This window comes from Pan troglodytes, chromosome 1 (genome assembly GCF_028858775.2).
Source record: "Pan troglodytes isolate AG18354 chromosome 1, NHGRI_mPanTro3-v2.0_pri, whole genome shotgun sequence".
NCBI lineage: Eukaryota > Metazoa > Chordata > Mammalia > Primates > Hominidae > Pan > Pan troglodytes.
Window position 1 is genome coordinate 33103179 of NC_072398.2, and position 18465 is coordinate 33121643.

An 18465-nucleotide genomic window follows, 5' to 3' on the forward strand; every position below is an offset into this window, starting at 1 on the left:
TTTTCCCTTCACTACTGGGTCATCCCATCACATACAACAAATTTTTCTCTCATTTAAATTACTTTAAAAATCTTCTCTTGATTCTACTTACCTTTTATCTATTGCTACATTTATCTGTTTTCCTTTACCACAAAACTTTTTGAAAATGTTCTTTTATTCACTGTTTCTAATTCCTCTTCTATTTCCTTATAAGCCCACTTAAGTCAGGCTTTGGTGCTGACAAGTTCACTGAAACTTCAATTGTGCAATTACTGATGACTGCCATATTGTTATACCCGATGGTCGATTTTTAATTCTCATCTTATTTCACCTTTAACTCTTAAAAATTACTTCATTTGACTTTCAAGACACCATAATCTCAATGTTTTCCTCATACCTTACTGGTCACTCTCTGTCTCCTTGGTTGATTTCTCCTTTACTCATTGGCCTCATATGTTGGTATCCCAGGGTTTTCTCTTTTATATCTATGCTCACACCGTTTGCACTCCTAGCCATCTATATGATGATGACTTACCAAATTATATCTCAAGCCATGAACTCTTCCTGTAATTCCAAACTTCTGTTCAAATATCCTGACAATCTCCTCTTGGTTATCCAACTAACATAGCAAATGTCTAATTGACATTCATTAATGAATTCTTATCTTCCCCTCCATGCCTCCCTCAACCAATAAAATGGTTACTTTATCCTTCCCTTTGCTCAGGTCAAAAGCCTTGGAGTCAACTCTGGGTCTTCTCTTTCATACTCTACCTACAATGCACTGGGAAATCCTGTTAGCTTTGCCTTTAAAACATATTCAGAATTTAACCATTTCTTACTTGATTATAACTGGCCCCCACTTACTTGATATTACAAATAGCCTCTTCAGTGAGATGTATTCTTATGCTCTTGCTCACTACCATCTATACGTCTGGCAGCCAGGATGATACTCATGAAGTCCATGTTTGATTGCATGACAGCTCTGTTCAAAATCCTTAGTGTCTTCCTAAGTAGAACCTCTTAGATTAAAAACCAAAATTTTTACAAAGACCTACAAGGCCTGCATGAACTGGCCCCTCATTAAATTTCTAATATCATCTCTAACTTACTTCTTCCTAATTTGTTCTGCTCCAGCCACCTCAGCCTCCCTGCTAGTCCTCAAGAGTATCAGGCATGTCCCTCCTTCCACGGCTTTGCTCTGCTTGTTCCCTCTCTTGGAATGGTCCAACCCAAAAATTCCCACAACTTTTACACACATCCCCACTTCAGGTCTTTGCTCAAAATGCCACCTTCCCAATGAGGCCTCTGCTGACTCTTAACTATTAAAACTACCCAGAACTTCTAATTCTCCTTCCTCTGTTCTGTGTTTTCTGCAGCCGTTTTCATGTAATGCAGCATGAACATCTTAAACTCTGTTACACATTCACTTTAAAGACATGCTGTCTTCTAAAATGCAACACCTTTCTTACCCATAAACTTCACAATACCTTGGATAATCTAGAGGCAAACCCTAACTAGGGATGGAGGATTTGACAAGCTCAACTAAACTATTTCTATTTCAATCCTGGCTCACTAGCCATTCTAACCCTCTCAAGCAACATGAGAGGTATACTTGTTCTAAGTATACTCACTTCCCATCCTGACCGCCCCCTGCCCCAGTCCCAGTTGTTATAGAAACGGACACTTCCCACTCCATGGAAGAATCCGGGCACGGATAACAAATCCTGAACTAATTGCTTCAGGAAGCTCCTTCCATCTGAGGCGGATATTCTGGGTGGGTTTAGGGCTTAGGTGATCATAGTCACCTTCAACGCATGCAGTTTATAGGGGAAAGGTGAGTGGGGCACTCTGTGATAAGCAGACACTGCGATATGTGATAATATGATGATGCATTCTTGAGATACCTAAGTCCTACCTTGAGATACCTAAGTTTCAGATATGCAAGTCTGTACCATGGAAACATACGCAAGCAAGCATCGGGCCTTTTTGAATGGAGTAACTTCTTCACCACCTACAAGTTGGGTAGCTAAATCCCCACCCCAGCAAAGTAGAATGTAAGAAAGAAGGAAAAACTATCCCACTCCAAAGAGTTCACTGGCCAAAGAATTTTGTAGCATCCAATCTCGGTTGCGGCTGACCAAGACAATCTGATATGGCTATTATATATTTCAAGGTCACATGGATTTGGCCACATGGAATATAATTTCTGGCTGGAGCATGTTCTTTCAGAAAGTTGGATGTGTTCTCAGTTGAAACACTATAGGTTTTCTCCAATTGCACTGAATTACCCATCAGGAATTCCTCTAAGATTGGTGACCTCCTTGGTTTTGCTCCTGCAACGGGACTTAGAGTCAAATCCCCAGCTTCTCTTTTTCGGGGAGGACAAGGAATTCAGACAGATGAGAACAATGAGAGAGAGAAAGGTCACCAGAGAGCGAAGATGAAGAGAACAGAGGAATGGCAGATACAATATGTTAGCATATAAGCACATTATGATTTTGGCCAAGATTGGCCCTGTTGGTAGGAGTTTTTCTTTGCATGAAGTTTTCTCTCAGTAAATAATAGTCTACTCTCTCGGTATCATCTGAGGCCACTGCTGTAATGATTTTTTAACTTCATAAGTTTCCTAGAACGTTGGTCCAAATGAAGGCACCCCAGTTATGTCTCAGTCGTGTACCTATAGTGCGACTGTTGCTGCCATCTCTCAGCAGTCCCTGGCAATGCCACACTGCTTCACCATCAGCTTCAAAGTGTCCTTGAAGTATATATTCTGACTACATTGAATGGGAGTGCCCCATCTCAACTTGCAACCATTGGATTCCTGTAGGATAGAATTTGTAAAGAAAACAAGGTTTAATCAAAAGCATTAAGAGTCTCTTCTTGTTGACAACTTTTTGTTCTAAGGTAATCATATTTACTGTAAATTATTCTTTTAATCTCTCTTCTAGTGACCTACATGTTTAACCAATTGATTGTACTTTGCATGAAAATCAAAGTGTTCTTTCCCCAGTTTACTTTTGTTATCAGTGCAATGCAAAATCTGTTTGCCTGAATTAGGTTGCATTTCATTAATCTCTTCAATATGAAATTGTGGTGGCTCATGGTTAATGAGATTTAAGAATGTGTGTTACTTAAATTGTGACTAACTTATTTTAAAAGTATGTCAGAAAATAATGATTGTTTCTAGTAGTGTTAAAGTATTAATGATTTGTAAGTCTTGGTACACCTGACTGAACTTTGGTTAGATTACCAAGTGTAATGAAGTGTTCAGGATATTTCAGAATTGAGTTAGTATATTACAGATTAGTTTAATCTAATACAAGAGAATGTGGTATCTATTAGAAAGACAGACAATATAAAATACCAGGGAAGTTCAGGGAAGGGAGAGATTCTTTCAGCCTAGGGCACTACCCTAGTCTCATGGTCATCTTTCAGACCTAGCTCGTTTCATTCATTAATTATTCATTCATTCAAACACACATATTCAAAACCTACAATGTGCCAGGTATTGTGCTACATACTAAGGATGCAAAATGAATATATTACCATTCCTGCTCTTAAGGTATTTAGTGTATCATATAGTCATGACACAGTGTTTTTAAGTGTTAAGCTAAAAGTATGTACAAAGAGAAAGAGAAGAGGCTAATAGCTCCATCTTGTGCTGGGGTGACAGCAAGGAGTGTTAGGGACATCACAAGGAAGAAACAGGCATCTGCACTGCACCTCGACAATTTGAAGGTCAAATAATAGTCAGGTGGTGGACAGGAGAAGAATGGAATCTGACAAACGGAATTACAAGCTCAAAGTCATTGTTACAAGCTATGTATTTGCATTTCAAAGGCAACTCCTGTTGTCTTCAAATATGCTTTAAAATAATTTAAACATCTCATTTATTTTTAAACAGAGCCATTGAACTAAGACTAAACTTAGCAAATGATTTACCTGGTCACAGACATTCAAGAAAACAGTAAAATTGTTAAAATGAAAAAGTCAAAACAAGAGTTTGATTGACACTTGTCTATTTAAACATAACCAGACTATATTTAAGGGATGAAGCATCCTATATGGTATTGCTATTGATTTTTATGGCTATTTATTCATATTTTAAGCCTTATCTTAACAATTCTCTGAGATAGGACTATAGTGGAGGAGTGAAATCTCCTCAATAAGAAGTATAATGCTAAGTAAATTCTTGTTTCTCCCTATCCCCTAGATTTAGCAGTATTTACACCCCACCAGTTTCTACTAAGTGCATGCACACATGTGGGCTGTACAAACAGTTCCTGGGTCCTACTGTACACAGCACAGCTGCCACCAGAACACGTGGATTCCCCAGTTCTGACTGTCCTGGATTCTAGAACTATATACATACAGTAAGTAGAAATGTTGTCTCTCTCACATGCTGGTTCATGCAAGAATCTCAGTGAGTTCAATCAGGGGAGGAGCTTGTGACATAAAATTAATTTTATTGTGATTAAATGCATAGAAGTGATTAGTTCAGTGGATCTGGGAACCTTTGATTATCACTTGCCAGCCTAATTTCCATTTTGTCTTTATGCAATCAGGCTGAGCTACATAGGTACACAGATTCCATGCAAACTTCAATAAACAAAAAACTGACCACTTTCATGACTGCCTTGAATATTTTATGTTTGGGGCATTATTTGTAATAATTTGGAATTAGAAAGTATGTGTATCTTTTTGAGTATAATCCAGGACCTTCTTATTCCCTTATTACCTGCAGTTGATGTCAGAAAGGAAGTTTCACATATAGGCATGTTCTGATGATTTCCGGTATTAGTGATTCTTGTCCATTTCCTGATACCTGAGGTATAAGGTGTACTATTGTGCTGAGCTAAAATCTAATAGGTCTCTCTTATCAAGAGTTACTACTTGTTCATATTTATCTCTTCTGGACTCAGTTTTCTTATCTGTAAAATAAAAGTTTAGACTAAATGAATTCTGACATTTATTCAAGCCGAAAAATATTATGATTCAGATCTCATTGTTCCATGTCTAAATTCTCCTGTTGGCTTCGTTGTGCCCCTAAGCCAAGCCACGTTACTTAGCCAAAAAGATTTCCCACGACTCAGGTGTTTCTCAGCTTAACAATTTCCTGTCTGTTCTATGACTTGCCCTTCTCCTTTCCACTGCTAAGTTGTAACCCTCATCTGAAACGCCCTCTGTTCTTCCTTCTACCTATCCAAATCCAATCCATCTGTTAAGAATAAAATCTTATGTATCTAAGTAGTGTGTCACTTCATTCAAGAAGTCCTGCCTGATTATTTCAGCCCTTCCAGTCATCAATTTCACTGTTTTCTCTAATTACATATTAACCCTATGTTGGATTCCTGGATTTTCCAGGACAATTATATTATTCCCTCTTTTCCCCATATCTAAGTTCTCAGAAGTTCTGCTTCTGAAGTTTTTGTTCTACAGCTTAAATTCAAAATAAATACTCGCTTATACATTTTTGTATTGTTAGCTAATTAAAATTACAAGTAACCAGATGGCAGGAGCCATATCATATTTTCTTTTTGCCCCTCAGAATAGGCATTGGATAACTACTTCAGTGTTTTATTTTAAATGAATCAATTTTGAGATTTACGTTTTTTAAAAGAGTGTCACAAATCCAAGTTCAAATGTGTCCTTTGAAAATCCTGCATATTTTAGTTTTGACTTGAATGAATGATAATAATGTATTTTACCATTCCCAGGTGGAAACAACCAAGAAAAATAAGTGGGATTCTGGAACGCTATGTATTATATATGTCAAACCATACACATGATTTTACAATTTGGAGTGTCATCTATAACAGTACAGAACTTTTCCAGGATCATATGCTACAATATGTTTTACCTGGTAATAAATATCTCATCAAGCTGGGAGTAAGTTTATTTCCATCACTTTCTCTGTCCCCATTCCTTCCACTTCTTCTCCCCTTCCTGTTGTCCATCTTTTCTTTCCCTCTCACTTAAAAAAAAAAAAATCAAAGTCTTCATGTATTGCTATTTATACTGAAAACTCTTCCCATCCTAAATGTGAATTCTGGTGATCTAATACCTACACATTTATTTTATATTATGCAAAATGATAGAATAACACCCTGAGTCAGTAGATTTTCCCAAGTCAAAGTTGGGATTATCAAGATTTTCAAAATTACTTGTAGAACATCATAATTGTTAAGAACTTTTTCTAAAGTGCTAGGATTCATAAGGTTATTTCCCTGTGGCATTTGTATTCATTTAAAAAACAATGCACAGTATGAAAATTTAGATCTTATATTTTTAAGTGGAAGTTTAAATGACCGTCAAATATTCTTGATTGTTATTACATTCTGGTTTATATTATGCTCCTATCTCAGAAGAACAGTCACTTAATAAAACCCCAGAATCAACATAGTTTAGAGGTTCCCTTAGACAAACAATAGCATTTTTTTAAATGCAAAAATAGCACTTTTACACAAAGGTCTTTTAAAAGACCTTGATATTACTGTGGAATTTATACTCAGTAATTCCTTTTGTTTTTTGATGAAATATAATCTTTTTTAAGTTTAATAGCACGTCTGAAAATAACTGAATATAAACATGAGATTGTCCCTATTTGTTTTAAACACACTCTTCATTTTATAGCAATACCTATATAAGGATATTTGCTTTGATAAATGCCATAGAAAATATTCTGCTCTTGATTATGAATAAATTTACATTTATGTAGACACTGTGTATGCATTCATTTTACTTAACATGCTCTTGAATGCTCTAAATATTATACCATGAGAAAATAAACTACACTCAACTATTGCTAACTGTCTGACTTAACACCACAAAACAAGGGCAATCAGACAGTGGTTAAAAAAATACCGTTCAAAACTGACTCCATGTGCCTAGGTGTTCTGCACAGCAGTTTATGAAACAGCACTTTGGTTATGTACAGTTTTATTACCCATTAAGTAAGAAATATACTAACTTGATTTTCAAATGCTAACACAGAAATACAAACTATTTTCAAAATAATGGTAGTATCAAAATTAGGAAGAGTCTTAATTTTTTGGAAGCAACCAAAACTAAACCAAAAATTGTGCTCTTGGTTGTTTATCAGAAGTAGGCAAATGACATAGAACAGATTCTATTCCTAGGGCCGTTTTTAGGATGTGCTATGCAGTCAATCAGAATTCATATCAATCTCCTAGATTTTATAAATCTATAATACCTTGAAAAATACATACTAGTAGATTAGGAGTCCTCTGCCCTGAGTATTAATTCAGATTTTACTACAAACTGTGTGACCTAAGGCAAATTCACTTAACCTCACTGAGTTTTATTTTCTTCAAGTCTAAAATTAGAACATTGAACTAAATGATGTTTAACGTCTCTGAGCCATAAAATTCTATGATGCTAAAAAAAGTAATCCCAAACACTATTCTATGGCGTCAAATGCTATCTGTCAGCCACTGAATAGTGTTGATGCAAGATGTTATAAAGATGTGAAAATCCTTGCCTTAACTCTTGGTAGGGAAATAAACTTGCTCACATTATTTTCAAGTTCACTATATTTATTAGGGCAGAAAATAATATATTTTCAGGGAGGATTCAACTAACAGGGTTTTTACTTAACTCTGTTAAGCAGTAAATTAAATGAACCAGAACATTTTAGGTTCATCCTGGTTAATTGAGGGATTATTGTATATTTCACAGTTTCAATATAATAACTGGCTTTCAAGGTCATTAAATTAGTAGATCGAGAGCAGGTTCTCAGCAAAGTGGAACTGCCTTTATAGATCATTTTAGCATGTTGACTAAGAGCTGGAAAACAAAACATAAAGATAACAAAGCCTTCAAGCAGCATTTGGAATAGAGGAAGCTACACGGAGATTTGAACCACTATGATTTACCCTAGGCTTGGAGCAGGTATGTTACTTCATGTAACGTCATTTAGTTTTCACATCTGACTGGATTATAAACTGCTGAAACATAAGGACTGAATCTTTCAAAATTCGATCTGCAGTTTCAAGCACAGGGCCTATTGGAAATGGGAAGCTGGGCAAACAATTCCTGAATGAATTATCACCAAGGACATCATTTCATAAAGGTTCTAAGACTTTTGATATGAATTAAATAATTTGCTTGGAAACACTGGAATTAGGAATGGTGTGGTTCCAAAACATACTCTTTCCACTGCAAAAGAAAAAAAAAAAAAAAAAAAAAAGCATAATATGTTGCTCCTCTCAACAAAGGCTATTTTGAAATGTGATAAAATGTGATAGTTCCTAATAAGACAATATGTTAAAAATAAAATAAAGAAGCTATTAATACAGACAGCTATCAAGACAGGTGTTGCTTGATAATTTTCATACCACTGCTAGCCATTTGTAACTTGATGAATTCTAAGTATTATATATTCCTGAAAGATTCCTGGAAATGGCTTAACTTTTTAAGTAATTATGGATCAAGTGGCCTTTTTCTTTTTCTTCGTGCTTTAAAATATGTTGCACTCTTAACATCCCCAATCCCTGTGGACCTGAAAACTTACTGGAAAAGAGAATGCTAGTTTTGGTCTGGGCACACTGGCTTACGTCTGCAGTCTCAGCACTTTGGGAGGCCCAGGTGGGCAGACCAATTGAGGCCAGGAGTTCAAGACCAGCCTGGCCAACATGGCAAAAACCCATCTCTACTTAAAATACAAAGAATAGCCGAGTGTGGTGCTGCAAGCATATAATCCCAGCTATTCGGGAGGCTGAGGTACGATAATCCCTTGAACCCGAGAGGCAGAGGTTGCAGTGATCCGAGATCTGCCACTGCACTCCAGCCTGGGCAATACAGCAAGACTCCATCTCAACAACAACAAAAAAAGAGAATGCTAGTTTTGGATTGTCTTAATAGTCATGATTTCAAAAATAATTGATAATTGATAAAATTTTATTATTTATGCATTTTATTGTACCAAAATTGAATCCCTTATTTGGCCAGATGTTACTCATCATTTCAAGGCAGATTCATGCCTTTATGAATTTTTCAAAATGGCTGTAACTGAGAAAAGCTATAGGCGATGGTTAAAACAACTTATTTTAATGGCTCTCAGGCTTTCAAAGACCTTGCTATTTCATAAAGGCATCTTTAATCAACCCCACTATTTTGTTTAGTTTTTCCAGACCAGAATTTTAATCAGCATTCAGCTGTATTGAATGTAGTGGCCTCTGGTGCGGGCAGGTCAAACAAGATACTGATTGGTTCAATTTCATTTAGATGATGTCAGATTAGACCAATTGGAAGCAGCTTTAAGAACATTTATTTTCCCATCAAAGGAACTAAGATAATGTCCTGCTTACTTAGGACCCTCTAAATGCATCCAAAAAGAATGTGGGCAAAACAAAATAAAATAATTTGCAGGCAATTCTGTTATTTCAGCAGCCTCTTTATAAATAATTTCATTTACAAGAAAAATGCTTTCATAAATGCCTTATATTCTTAAAGATTTCTTTGTCAAGTTACTGGTTTATGGATCTCAGATGACATAGTAGAAGAAACAGTCCTTCTAAACCAAAGGATGTTTTTACTTATCCTAGAAGACATCATAAAATCCTCAAAACAAAGTAAATTTTAATTCATACTCTGTTTTAAAAATATATACTTATATGTTGTATAGTATAGAATTTATTTGGGGAGAGTTAGCAGGGGAAATATTTTAGTATACAAATAAGAAAAAAATAGTGACAAATAGACTATCAGAATTAAATCCCAGTGTGTTACAAGTTTAACAATAAGAAGCTGCAACATTTTTCCCTTCTAAGGAAAAAAAGTCTGAAAAATGCAAATGGATGGATTTTTTTTCTCCCTGAGAAGTGGGAAGAATTTGTCTTTGACCATTTTTCCTTTGATAACTCAGCTGTCTCATATGGCCTCTTTTCCTGCCATATTTTCTGGTGGACTTTTAGCACATTTGAAATGTCTGGGGTCTTCAACTTTTTTTCTATTTTAATCGTTGGGCAATTATTTTTTGAGCTCACAGTGACCTGTCCTAAAGCTTTGAGTCAGAGTTTGGCCACATTTGCAAAGATTCCATTCTCTAGAGGAGTATGTTTTTTTTCTTGCATAGAAAGGCACATGCCACAGCTGAGAATTAGAGGAAACCCACAGAGGTTAATTAGGTACCCAATCTTAATGCAATTTTCATGCTCAGGCCACAGTTTAACCCATCTGAAAGTTGCTTAATTAAGCTGGTAAGAAATTATCCTGAAGACATGGGCTATTGCTATAGTCTTGTAATAGCAAGTGAGATTAATTTCCATGTTTGTTGACCATAAACTGTTGTTTATGCTTATAATGTAGAATTTGCAACTAGTTGCAACAACTTTGCAAATAGTAGTGTACTCCCATATTTAAAAAAAAAAAATCTAAAAATCAGTCAGCTTCCTTCTGTCTTTGGGGAAAAGAATATTGACTGCTTTAAGAATCACAAAATCACTCCCTCAGTATCAAACTGAAAAATCAGAGAGATGCCTAAAGAAAGAGATGCTTTAATTTTTTATCTTAGTAATATCTCTTACACAAAAATGAGCTAAATATCTCTGCTTTTTTACATTGTCTTATGATTTTGCTTTATTTTCTTTTTGATTTTGGTAAAATTTAGTGCTTTTTGAAAGATTTTTAAACTTTGTTGTATCAATTGAAATTGTAACTTGAAGAGATACTGAACCAAGCTTAAGTATAGTTTTCAAATATCATTGTTATATAAGGATATAATTACTAATATTTGCTAGCAAATATGGGCTGAAAACCCCTTAATATATGTATCAATTTCCTGGAGAAGTGCTTGTCCAGTAAGTTTAAAACATTATTTGCAGTTTATTATGAAAGTGCACATGGAAGTTTCTGTAACATTCATGTTACCATTTCTGACATTAGTGATAATTAGGGAACAGCGAGTTCTGTGATCATGTTAAATTTGTCAAACATGTTTTAATGAAGCCTATCTACTCGGACACATAAGTAAATTATGTGATCCTTTAAGCCATTAAACATTCACTCAACAATTGCTTTGTATTTGTTGTTTTATGAGAAACATTGTTTTATTTAATTTTATTTGGTGTTATACTATAAACATATTGGTCACACTGTAGAAATAAAAGACAATTGTATTTGCTGCACATCTTTTCTTCCCTAGAAGTCAGTTGTTTTGTCTTAAAGTAGTCTTCATCCTCTAGTACTTTACTTATGTTATGTGTACACATGCTGTGTGTGTGTGTGTGTGTGTGTATTTAATTCACTCTGGGAACCTTTGTGCAAGGCTAACTTCAGCAGGGCTGTTTATCCAGTCAATATATGCCCTACATCTCTAGGCTCTAACTTAAGATGCTTCCTTAATTCATACATTCATACCGTCTCAGTTATTGTCTAACTATTGGGGATGGCTATCTTATGTCTTAAAAAGCAAATTAAATAAATGTTAAATCTTAACACTGAAATGAATTTATTTTGGGGAAGTAAAGGTAGCACTATATAACAAAATCTGAAACTCTTATTATGAATTCTCTTTCCTCAATGTTCATGAAAACTTTTGGGACCAACAGTGAAATGAGCATTTTTGCATCTCTGTTTAGGCTTGCACGGGTGGTGGGTGCACAGTGAGTGAGGCCAGTGAGGCCCTAACTGACGAGGACATACCCGAAGGCGTGCCAGCCCCCAAAGCCCTCTCATATTCACCTGACTCCTTTAATGTCTCCTGGACTGAGCCTGAATATCCGAATGGTAAGTGAACTCTTTTAGCCTCAAGTTAAAAAGATGATTAGCAAAGGTAAATTAATATTCTAAATGGCAGCTTATATGTGGTGCTTAATTTTTAATGATCATTTTAGCACATAAAATACCTAAGATAGTATCATTGTCTGTAGTTGGGGAGATTGTGGTTTTTAGGCTAACACACAATTTTGGTGGCTCAAAAGTGCTCCCTTTTGATAGTTCTTGTGTACTGCATCTCCTTGTTTAATATGCTCCAGGAGAGGTGAAGAGAGCAAACGGGGAGGATTCCCAAAGAATGCCGTAGTGAGAGTGACATTGTATTTTCAATGACTTTCTGTTTTTAAAAGCCATTAGTTCTTCCTCGGAGAAGGAGAGAGGTGGAAAGTTCATGTACATATTGTGTCAAAACGCTTTTGATTTAATAAGTTTATCTTAAAAGAGGCCACTTGGAACTCTGTATTTTTTAATATACTATTTATAAATATTTCAACATGCTGTTTTTAAACAATGCATAGATTAAACATACATATATTTATACATATTTAGCTGGAGGCAAGTTTTGTACATTTCTAAGCAATATATATGTTTTTGTACAGTTTAGTGAATTAAGCTAGTCAGTTACGTTTCACTAAAATAAAATCTCATTATGAAGAATTTGTAATAGTTTTGGGTAGAAATTGCCTTATTCATTTAGTGGAAATATCTTTAAGGTTTATATAACATAGTACCATTGTTTCACACTGATGGAAGCTTACTTGACATTAAATTTCATTCCTCTTTGAGACAAATGTCAAGAAGACTTTTAATATAGAAACTCTTTTAAGAAACTCATTACTGAAAATTGAAATGGGCTCTTTTAGCACAGCCAAAAAGAATGAAAGAAAAAAGTTACAGTTTTATTAGTTTGTCTTATGTTTACTATGATATTAATTATTCCAGCCATCTCATTTTAATTAAACTTTTGGCAAATGCACTAGATATATTTGAGGTAATGGAGAGAATTCTAATAATCAGAGTGAATTATTATCTCTGCTATTGAAGTTATTCCTGTACTATTACAAATTTTCCAAGAAAAAATAAATGGATGCCTATTTGATACTATATTAAGCAATCAACAATCTTGTTATGCTTCTTACTCCACAAAGAACCCTAGTTCATAGATGACAATGAAAATGTTAATGATTTATTTCAATTGGATTGCTGTGAAGTGCTGTTACATGATTTGCATAGTAGAGCACTCCCCTTCATCCCAATTGGTTAATGCAACTAGAACTACAATTGCACTCAGAATCTCCAGCTGTTCAGGGGAACATTTTCCACATTACAAAGCTCTTTGAATGTTTTGTGTATTTGTGTATGTTTTGTATATTTGCAAGCAGTTTTAAAATGTACTCATCAAGCAAGAAGAATTTGGGAGATTTTGGAGATTTGTATTAACACTTCCATGGTATTCCAAAGTCTTGTGTTTAATTAGAGTGGGATTTTTAGAATTTTAATTGTGGTACAATGGTTAGACATTTAAAAGGTAGTTTTATTTTTTTTTAAACTACTTTTTCTGTTTTTACTACTTCTCCCCACTTTCCCCCAATTTTTTAGCTTTTTGTTTCTCTTGTTGATTGTCTAGAGAGGGATAATCTGATTGTTGGAAAACATCTTGTCTCTCCATCTGTCTTCGAAGTCCCCACACCCCTCCTCAAATACCCAAAGAATAAAGTCTAAATTTTTTAGTCTGGCATTCAGGTTACTACCAACTTGTGACTCAACCTGAATACACATTGCCTTGTAACATATCTTCCTTTCTAGCCATGCTGGAATATTTATGGCTTAATGTTGGGTTGGAAAACATGGGTGGAGTCAAATAGGCCTAGGGTCAAAAATTGTTTCTGATGTATAGTGACTGTGTTACCTCAGGAAATTCATTAACTTCCATGGACCCCAATTTCCTTGATTAGAAAATTGAGATTAACAGGCTGGGCCTGGTGGCTCACGCCTGTAATCCCAGCACTTTGGGAGGCTGAGGTGGGTGGATCATGAGGTCAGGAGATCGAGACCATCCTGGCTAACACAGTGAAACTCCGTCTCTACTAAAAATACAAAAAATTAGCCGGGCATAGTGGCAGGTGCCTGTAGTCCCAGCTACTCAGGAGGGTGAGGCAGGAGAATGGCATAAACCTGGGAGGCGGAGCTTGCGGTGAGCCGAGATCACACCACTGCACTCCAGCCTGGGTGACAGAGTGAGACTCCATCTCAAAAAAAAAAAAAAAAAAGGAAAATTAAGATTAACAATCCCTGTCATCACCCTGTCTTTACCTGTAGAAATACAACTCATTCTTCTAGGCTAACCGTAGGCCTCTTATTCCATGAAATCATTCTACTCTTCCTTAAGTTTAAAGTAAACTTTCCCTCTTCTCTTGACTATGTGACCTGTTTCTATGCCTTCATAATGGAACTTCATTCAGCCTGTGCTTAAAGTTATTTGCGTATATGTCAAACACTCCCACCAGATGCTAAGGACCATAAATCATTAATTTCTCTTTCACCCCGCAGAGCCTAACACAATGTTCTAGTTTTTATTGGTATGCAATAATATTTAATTCATTTAATGTTTCTTGTGGAAATTACCTTTGATCAGTGGCATATATACTCCAAAGCCCTGGCTCTTTAATGATACCAAGAGAGATGATAGAAGTACTTACCATCCAGTGTCTGCAATATATTTGTTCAAAATGCATTTGTTCCTAAAATATATTTTTCTAGCTGTGTAGATTCTGAGGCTGGGTTTCTCTTTTGAGAATGTCGATCTTGCATTTGACCAAAGAATTTTTAATTTTCTTTTCTGGATTATGCCCAATTCAAAGTTAATGGTACCAGGTTCACATGGCAATATATGCTACCTAATGGTTGCTTTCTAGTTTCTGAATATGCTGCAGAACAGAAATACAATTGGAGAATAAGATAGACTTCATTCTTGTGTAACTAAATAAACCCTTTCAAAAGATTTTAAATGGTATTTCTCAAACTTATCTGATTCTTAGAACAATCTTGGGAGCACCAATTGAATAAGTAGATTCTAGGCTCCACCACAGACCTCCTAAATAATCAGAATCTTCCACTGCCTCGGTTATCATCAAAATGCCCCTGGGTATTTAATACATTTTCCAATTGAGACCTCTCACAAAATCCTCCACCTGGATTTTTGTTACATCTTAAACTCAGCATATCCAAGTTGATTTCTCCTCATGGTCTCCATCTCTCTACTTGCTCTTTCTCCTGTATTCCCTCTCTCATGGATTTGCACCACCCAGACCTGCCAGCCAGTACACTGGGCAGCAGTCTTCACTTTAAACCTTGCTCACCCCTGACTGCTGTCACCACACAACCCCTCGACTGCACTTCTCTGGTGAAGGCCATTAATATTGCTCACCCAGATCGTTTCAGGAGCCTCCTCATGCCATGCAAAAAATTTGCATTTGTTCATTCAAAATATGTATTTTGATGACCTACTAGGTTCCTTTACTCTTATATATTCAGTGAATTTCCTTGCTTCTTGATCTCAAGGATATCAGAGTCCTCGGGGAAAATATCCATATAAATGAATTCTCACAAGGTGGGGAGGTGCACAAGGTGCCAGGTACACAGAGAAGCAGCTCCTAGTGGTTCCCTATGAGATGTGGACATGTCATCCCTCTGCATCCTCACGAAGATGTTGCGGGACCAGAGATAGACACGTGTTTAGTCTGAAACAGGTATTACTTGCCTGGTTTTGCACACTCAGGTTTCAAAATCTTGACTCTGTTAATCAGTTATGTACCTAAAGGGATGTTTGTTCACTAGGGATTTATAAACATGAACAAAGATTTGTTGAGAAAAATTAAACTCAATTTCTATAATGAGAACTAGGTATATTTTTATGCTTGCCTATATATGATAAAATATGAAAGGTATAAAAAGTTCTAATATAAATGTCCAGTCCTTGCCAATCAAACAATTGGTAGCCTTTGGCCAGCATGGCTTAGGAAACATTCTCTCCTTGTCATAACTGATTCTGAGTTAAATGATCATCTCCTACTCATGAAAGTCTGACGGTAATCCTTAACCAATGCTTTAAGAAAAGATCCTCTCCCTTTGTTATTTCAGTTCTCTTCCTTGTCTCCCAACCTGGTCCTGCTCCACAGTGTCTGTGCTGGAAAGCTTGCTAGTTGGTTCAGTACATACTTCATGAGCCCTGAGAATTTTTCCTAATTTGGTGTCTTTTGTTCAGTAGTGTACCAGCAGCTCCAAGAATAGTGCCTGAGACATAATAATTGCTCAGTTAAAAAATTGTTGATTACCATTATTAAAGAAAAAAACAGAAAACAACACGTTCTGGAAAGGATGTGGAGAAATTGGAACCCTTAAATACTGTTGGTGGGAATATTAAATGGTGCATCTGCTATGAAAAGTAGTGTAGAGCTTCCTCAAATAATTAATAATGGAATTATTAGATGATGTAGCAATCCCACTTCTTGAAATATATCCAAAAGAATTGGAAACAAGATGCATTGCAGCATTATTCACAGTAGCTAAGAGGTGCAAACAACCTAAGTGTCTATGGACAGATAAGTAGATAAGCAAAATGTGATACATTTACACAATGGAATATCATTCAGCCTTAAAAAGAGGGAAGTCCTGTCATACAATACAATCTGGATGAAACTTGAGGACATTATGGTAAATGAAAGAAGCCACTCACAAAAACACAAATACAGCATAATTGCACTTATGTGAGTTTATCTATAGTAGTTGAATGCACAGAAACAGAAATTAGAATTACGGTTACCAAGGACTGGGTGGAAGCGGGAAATGGAGGGTTGCTGTTCAATGGGTTTAGAGCTTCAGTTTTCCAAGATGAAAAAGTTCTACAACTCTGTTGCACAACCATGTGTATGTAGATAACACAATGGTACACTTAAAATGGTGAAGATGCCCAATTTTACGTTGTGCTTTTTACTGTAATAAAAAAAGATATAGAGAGGATGTAATAAAATGCTATAAACTAAACTAGAAAAAAAGATTAAGAACAGTGTTAGTTTAAAACAAAAAAATGGCTGATTAATAATCACATAGAGATCTATGCATAAAGTATGCATTTTTTAAACAAGGGTGAGCTCATACTATTTGAGTTGTTGTGGAATTTACTTTTCTCACTTCACAATATGGTGCAAACCTCTTTCCTTGCAGTTCAGTGGAACGTGACCTCATTCTTTCAAAAGGCAGTATGCAATCCCACTGAATGAAACTACAGCTTACAAGACCCATCTTTTTATTGATGGACATTTCTGCGATTTTTGCTATTACAAACAAGGTTACTTGCTATTAATTGCCTCAGTCTGCCAAGTACAGTCTTTAAGTACTGAGTCATTATCACTTGATTCACACCTAAGGCTTTGCTCGCCTTCAAATATGTCCTGCTTAATTCTAGTCCCTTGCTTCACATACCTGCAAAAATGATGGTGTGACACTCCAGCTCTGTTTCTCTAATCAGAGTCCTTTGCACCCACGTTCCCTCTGGCAAACGTGTTCTTTACAGGCTGTGATTTCAGACATGATTTTAAAACCGCTGAAAAGAGCGACTTTTAGGTCCAAGGTCCATAGGAACCCTTATTATGTAGGACCCTGACGCTTCCTTTGTAAGACCATTAGCTATCACAGAGAAGTAGCACAAAGGATTACTGTCTAATACATTTGTGACCTGTATTGTGTAGATTGCAATTGCATAATTAAAGTTCTGCTTTTGAGAGCTTCCAAATTCTCATGAGCCATATTCCTTTTTAGAAGCTTAGGCCTTAGAATCCTGAAATATGTTTTTTCTTCACACTTCAAGTCTACCTTGCTAAAACAGCATAGCTATCTGACTATGCCAAACTTATTCGTCATTATCTAGCATAACATTTACAGTGACATTTTAAACTAATTAGAATATGTGTTTTTTTAAATACTAACTAAAAATATAGAATGTAAAATGTTTATCTTTTATTAATAGCTATAATTCCTTGTAACTAACCTCTATCTTTACCTAAGTAAATCGACCTAAAATAGTTTCTTTATTAGACTGAGCCCCATGAGGGCAGGAATCATATGTATCTTTTTCACTGCCCTAGTCCTGGCCTTTGGCAGAGTGCCACGGAGTAGAGGCATCTTATAAAGCTGTCGAATGAATTAATATTTACCGATGATAGGGACAATACCAAAATTGTAATAGTGTTGATGTGAGAAGCATATTCATATGCAATCATACAACATACACAAATGCACACTGTGAGCACATTTGATGATTATGTAATATAGGTGGGATGATTTCAAAGGCAGCAGAGAGGAAACTTCCTCTTGGCCTGCTGAAGGCTTAAAGCACACACTTAGAGACCTAGTCCTTTTGCTTAAGATTTCATCAGCCTGGTAATCTGTAGATTTCCTAATGAAAGACAGCACATAGACTTGTCTTGTTTGCGCTCTGCATGTCTCAGTATGAAAGGATATGTTTTTACTGTGGTCAGGATTTGTTAATAACCACATGGGCATAATTAAGAGAGAAGCATGTGGCTGGGCGTGGTGGCTCACCCCTGTAATCCCAGCAATTTGGGAGGTCGAGGTGGGCAGATCACCTGAGCCTGGGAGTTCAAGACCAGCCTAGGAAACATGATGAAACCCTGTCTCTACCAAAAAAAAAAAAAAAAAAAAGAAAAAAGAAAAAGAAAAATTAGCCAGGCG

General features: G+C 36.0%; 1 protein-coding gene across 1 annotated transcript in view; it reads left to right on the plus strand.

The window, feature by feature from the left end:
• Positions 1-18465, plus strand: part of USH2A (usherin) — a 798713-nt gene that overhangs the window by 417149 nt on the left and 363099 nt on the right. The window contains exons 32-34 of the mRNA XM_016938662.4: positions 4193-4352; positions 5697-5868; positions 11580-11727. Coding sequence (XP_016794151.3) covers positions 4193-4352; positions 5697-5868; positions 11580-11727 — 480 coding nt within the window. The remainder of the gene's footprint in view (positions 1-4192; positions 4353-5696; positions 5869-11579; positions 11728-18465) is intronic.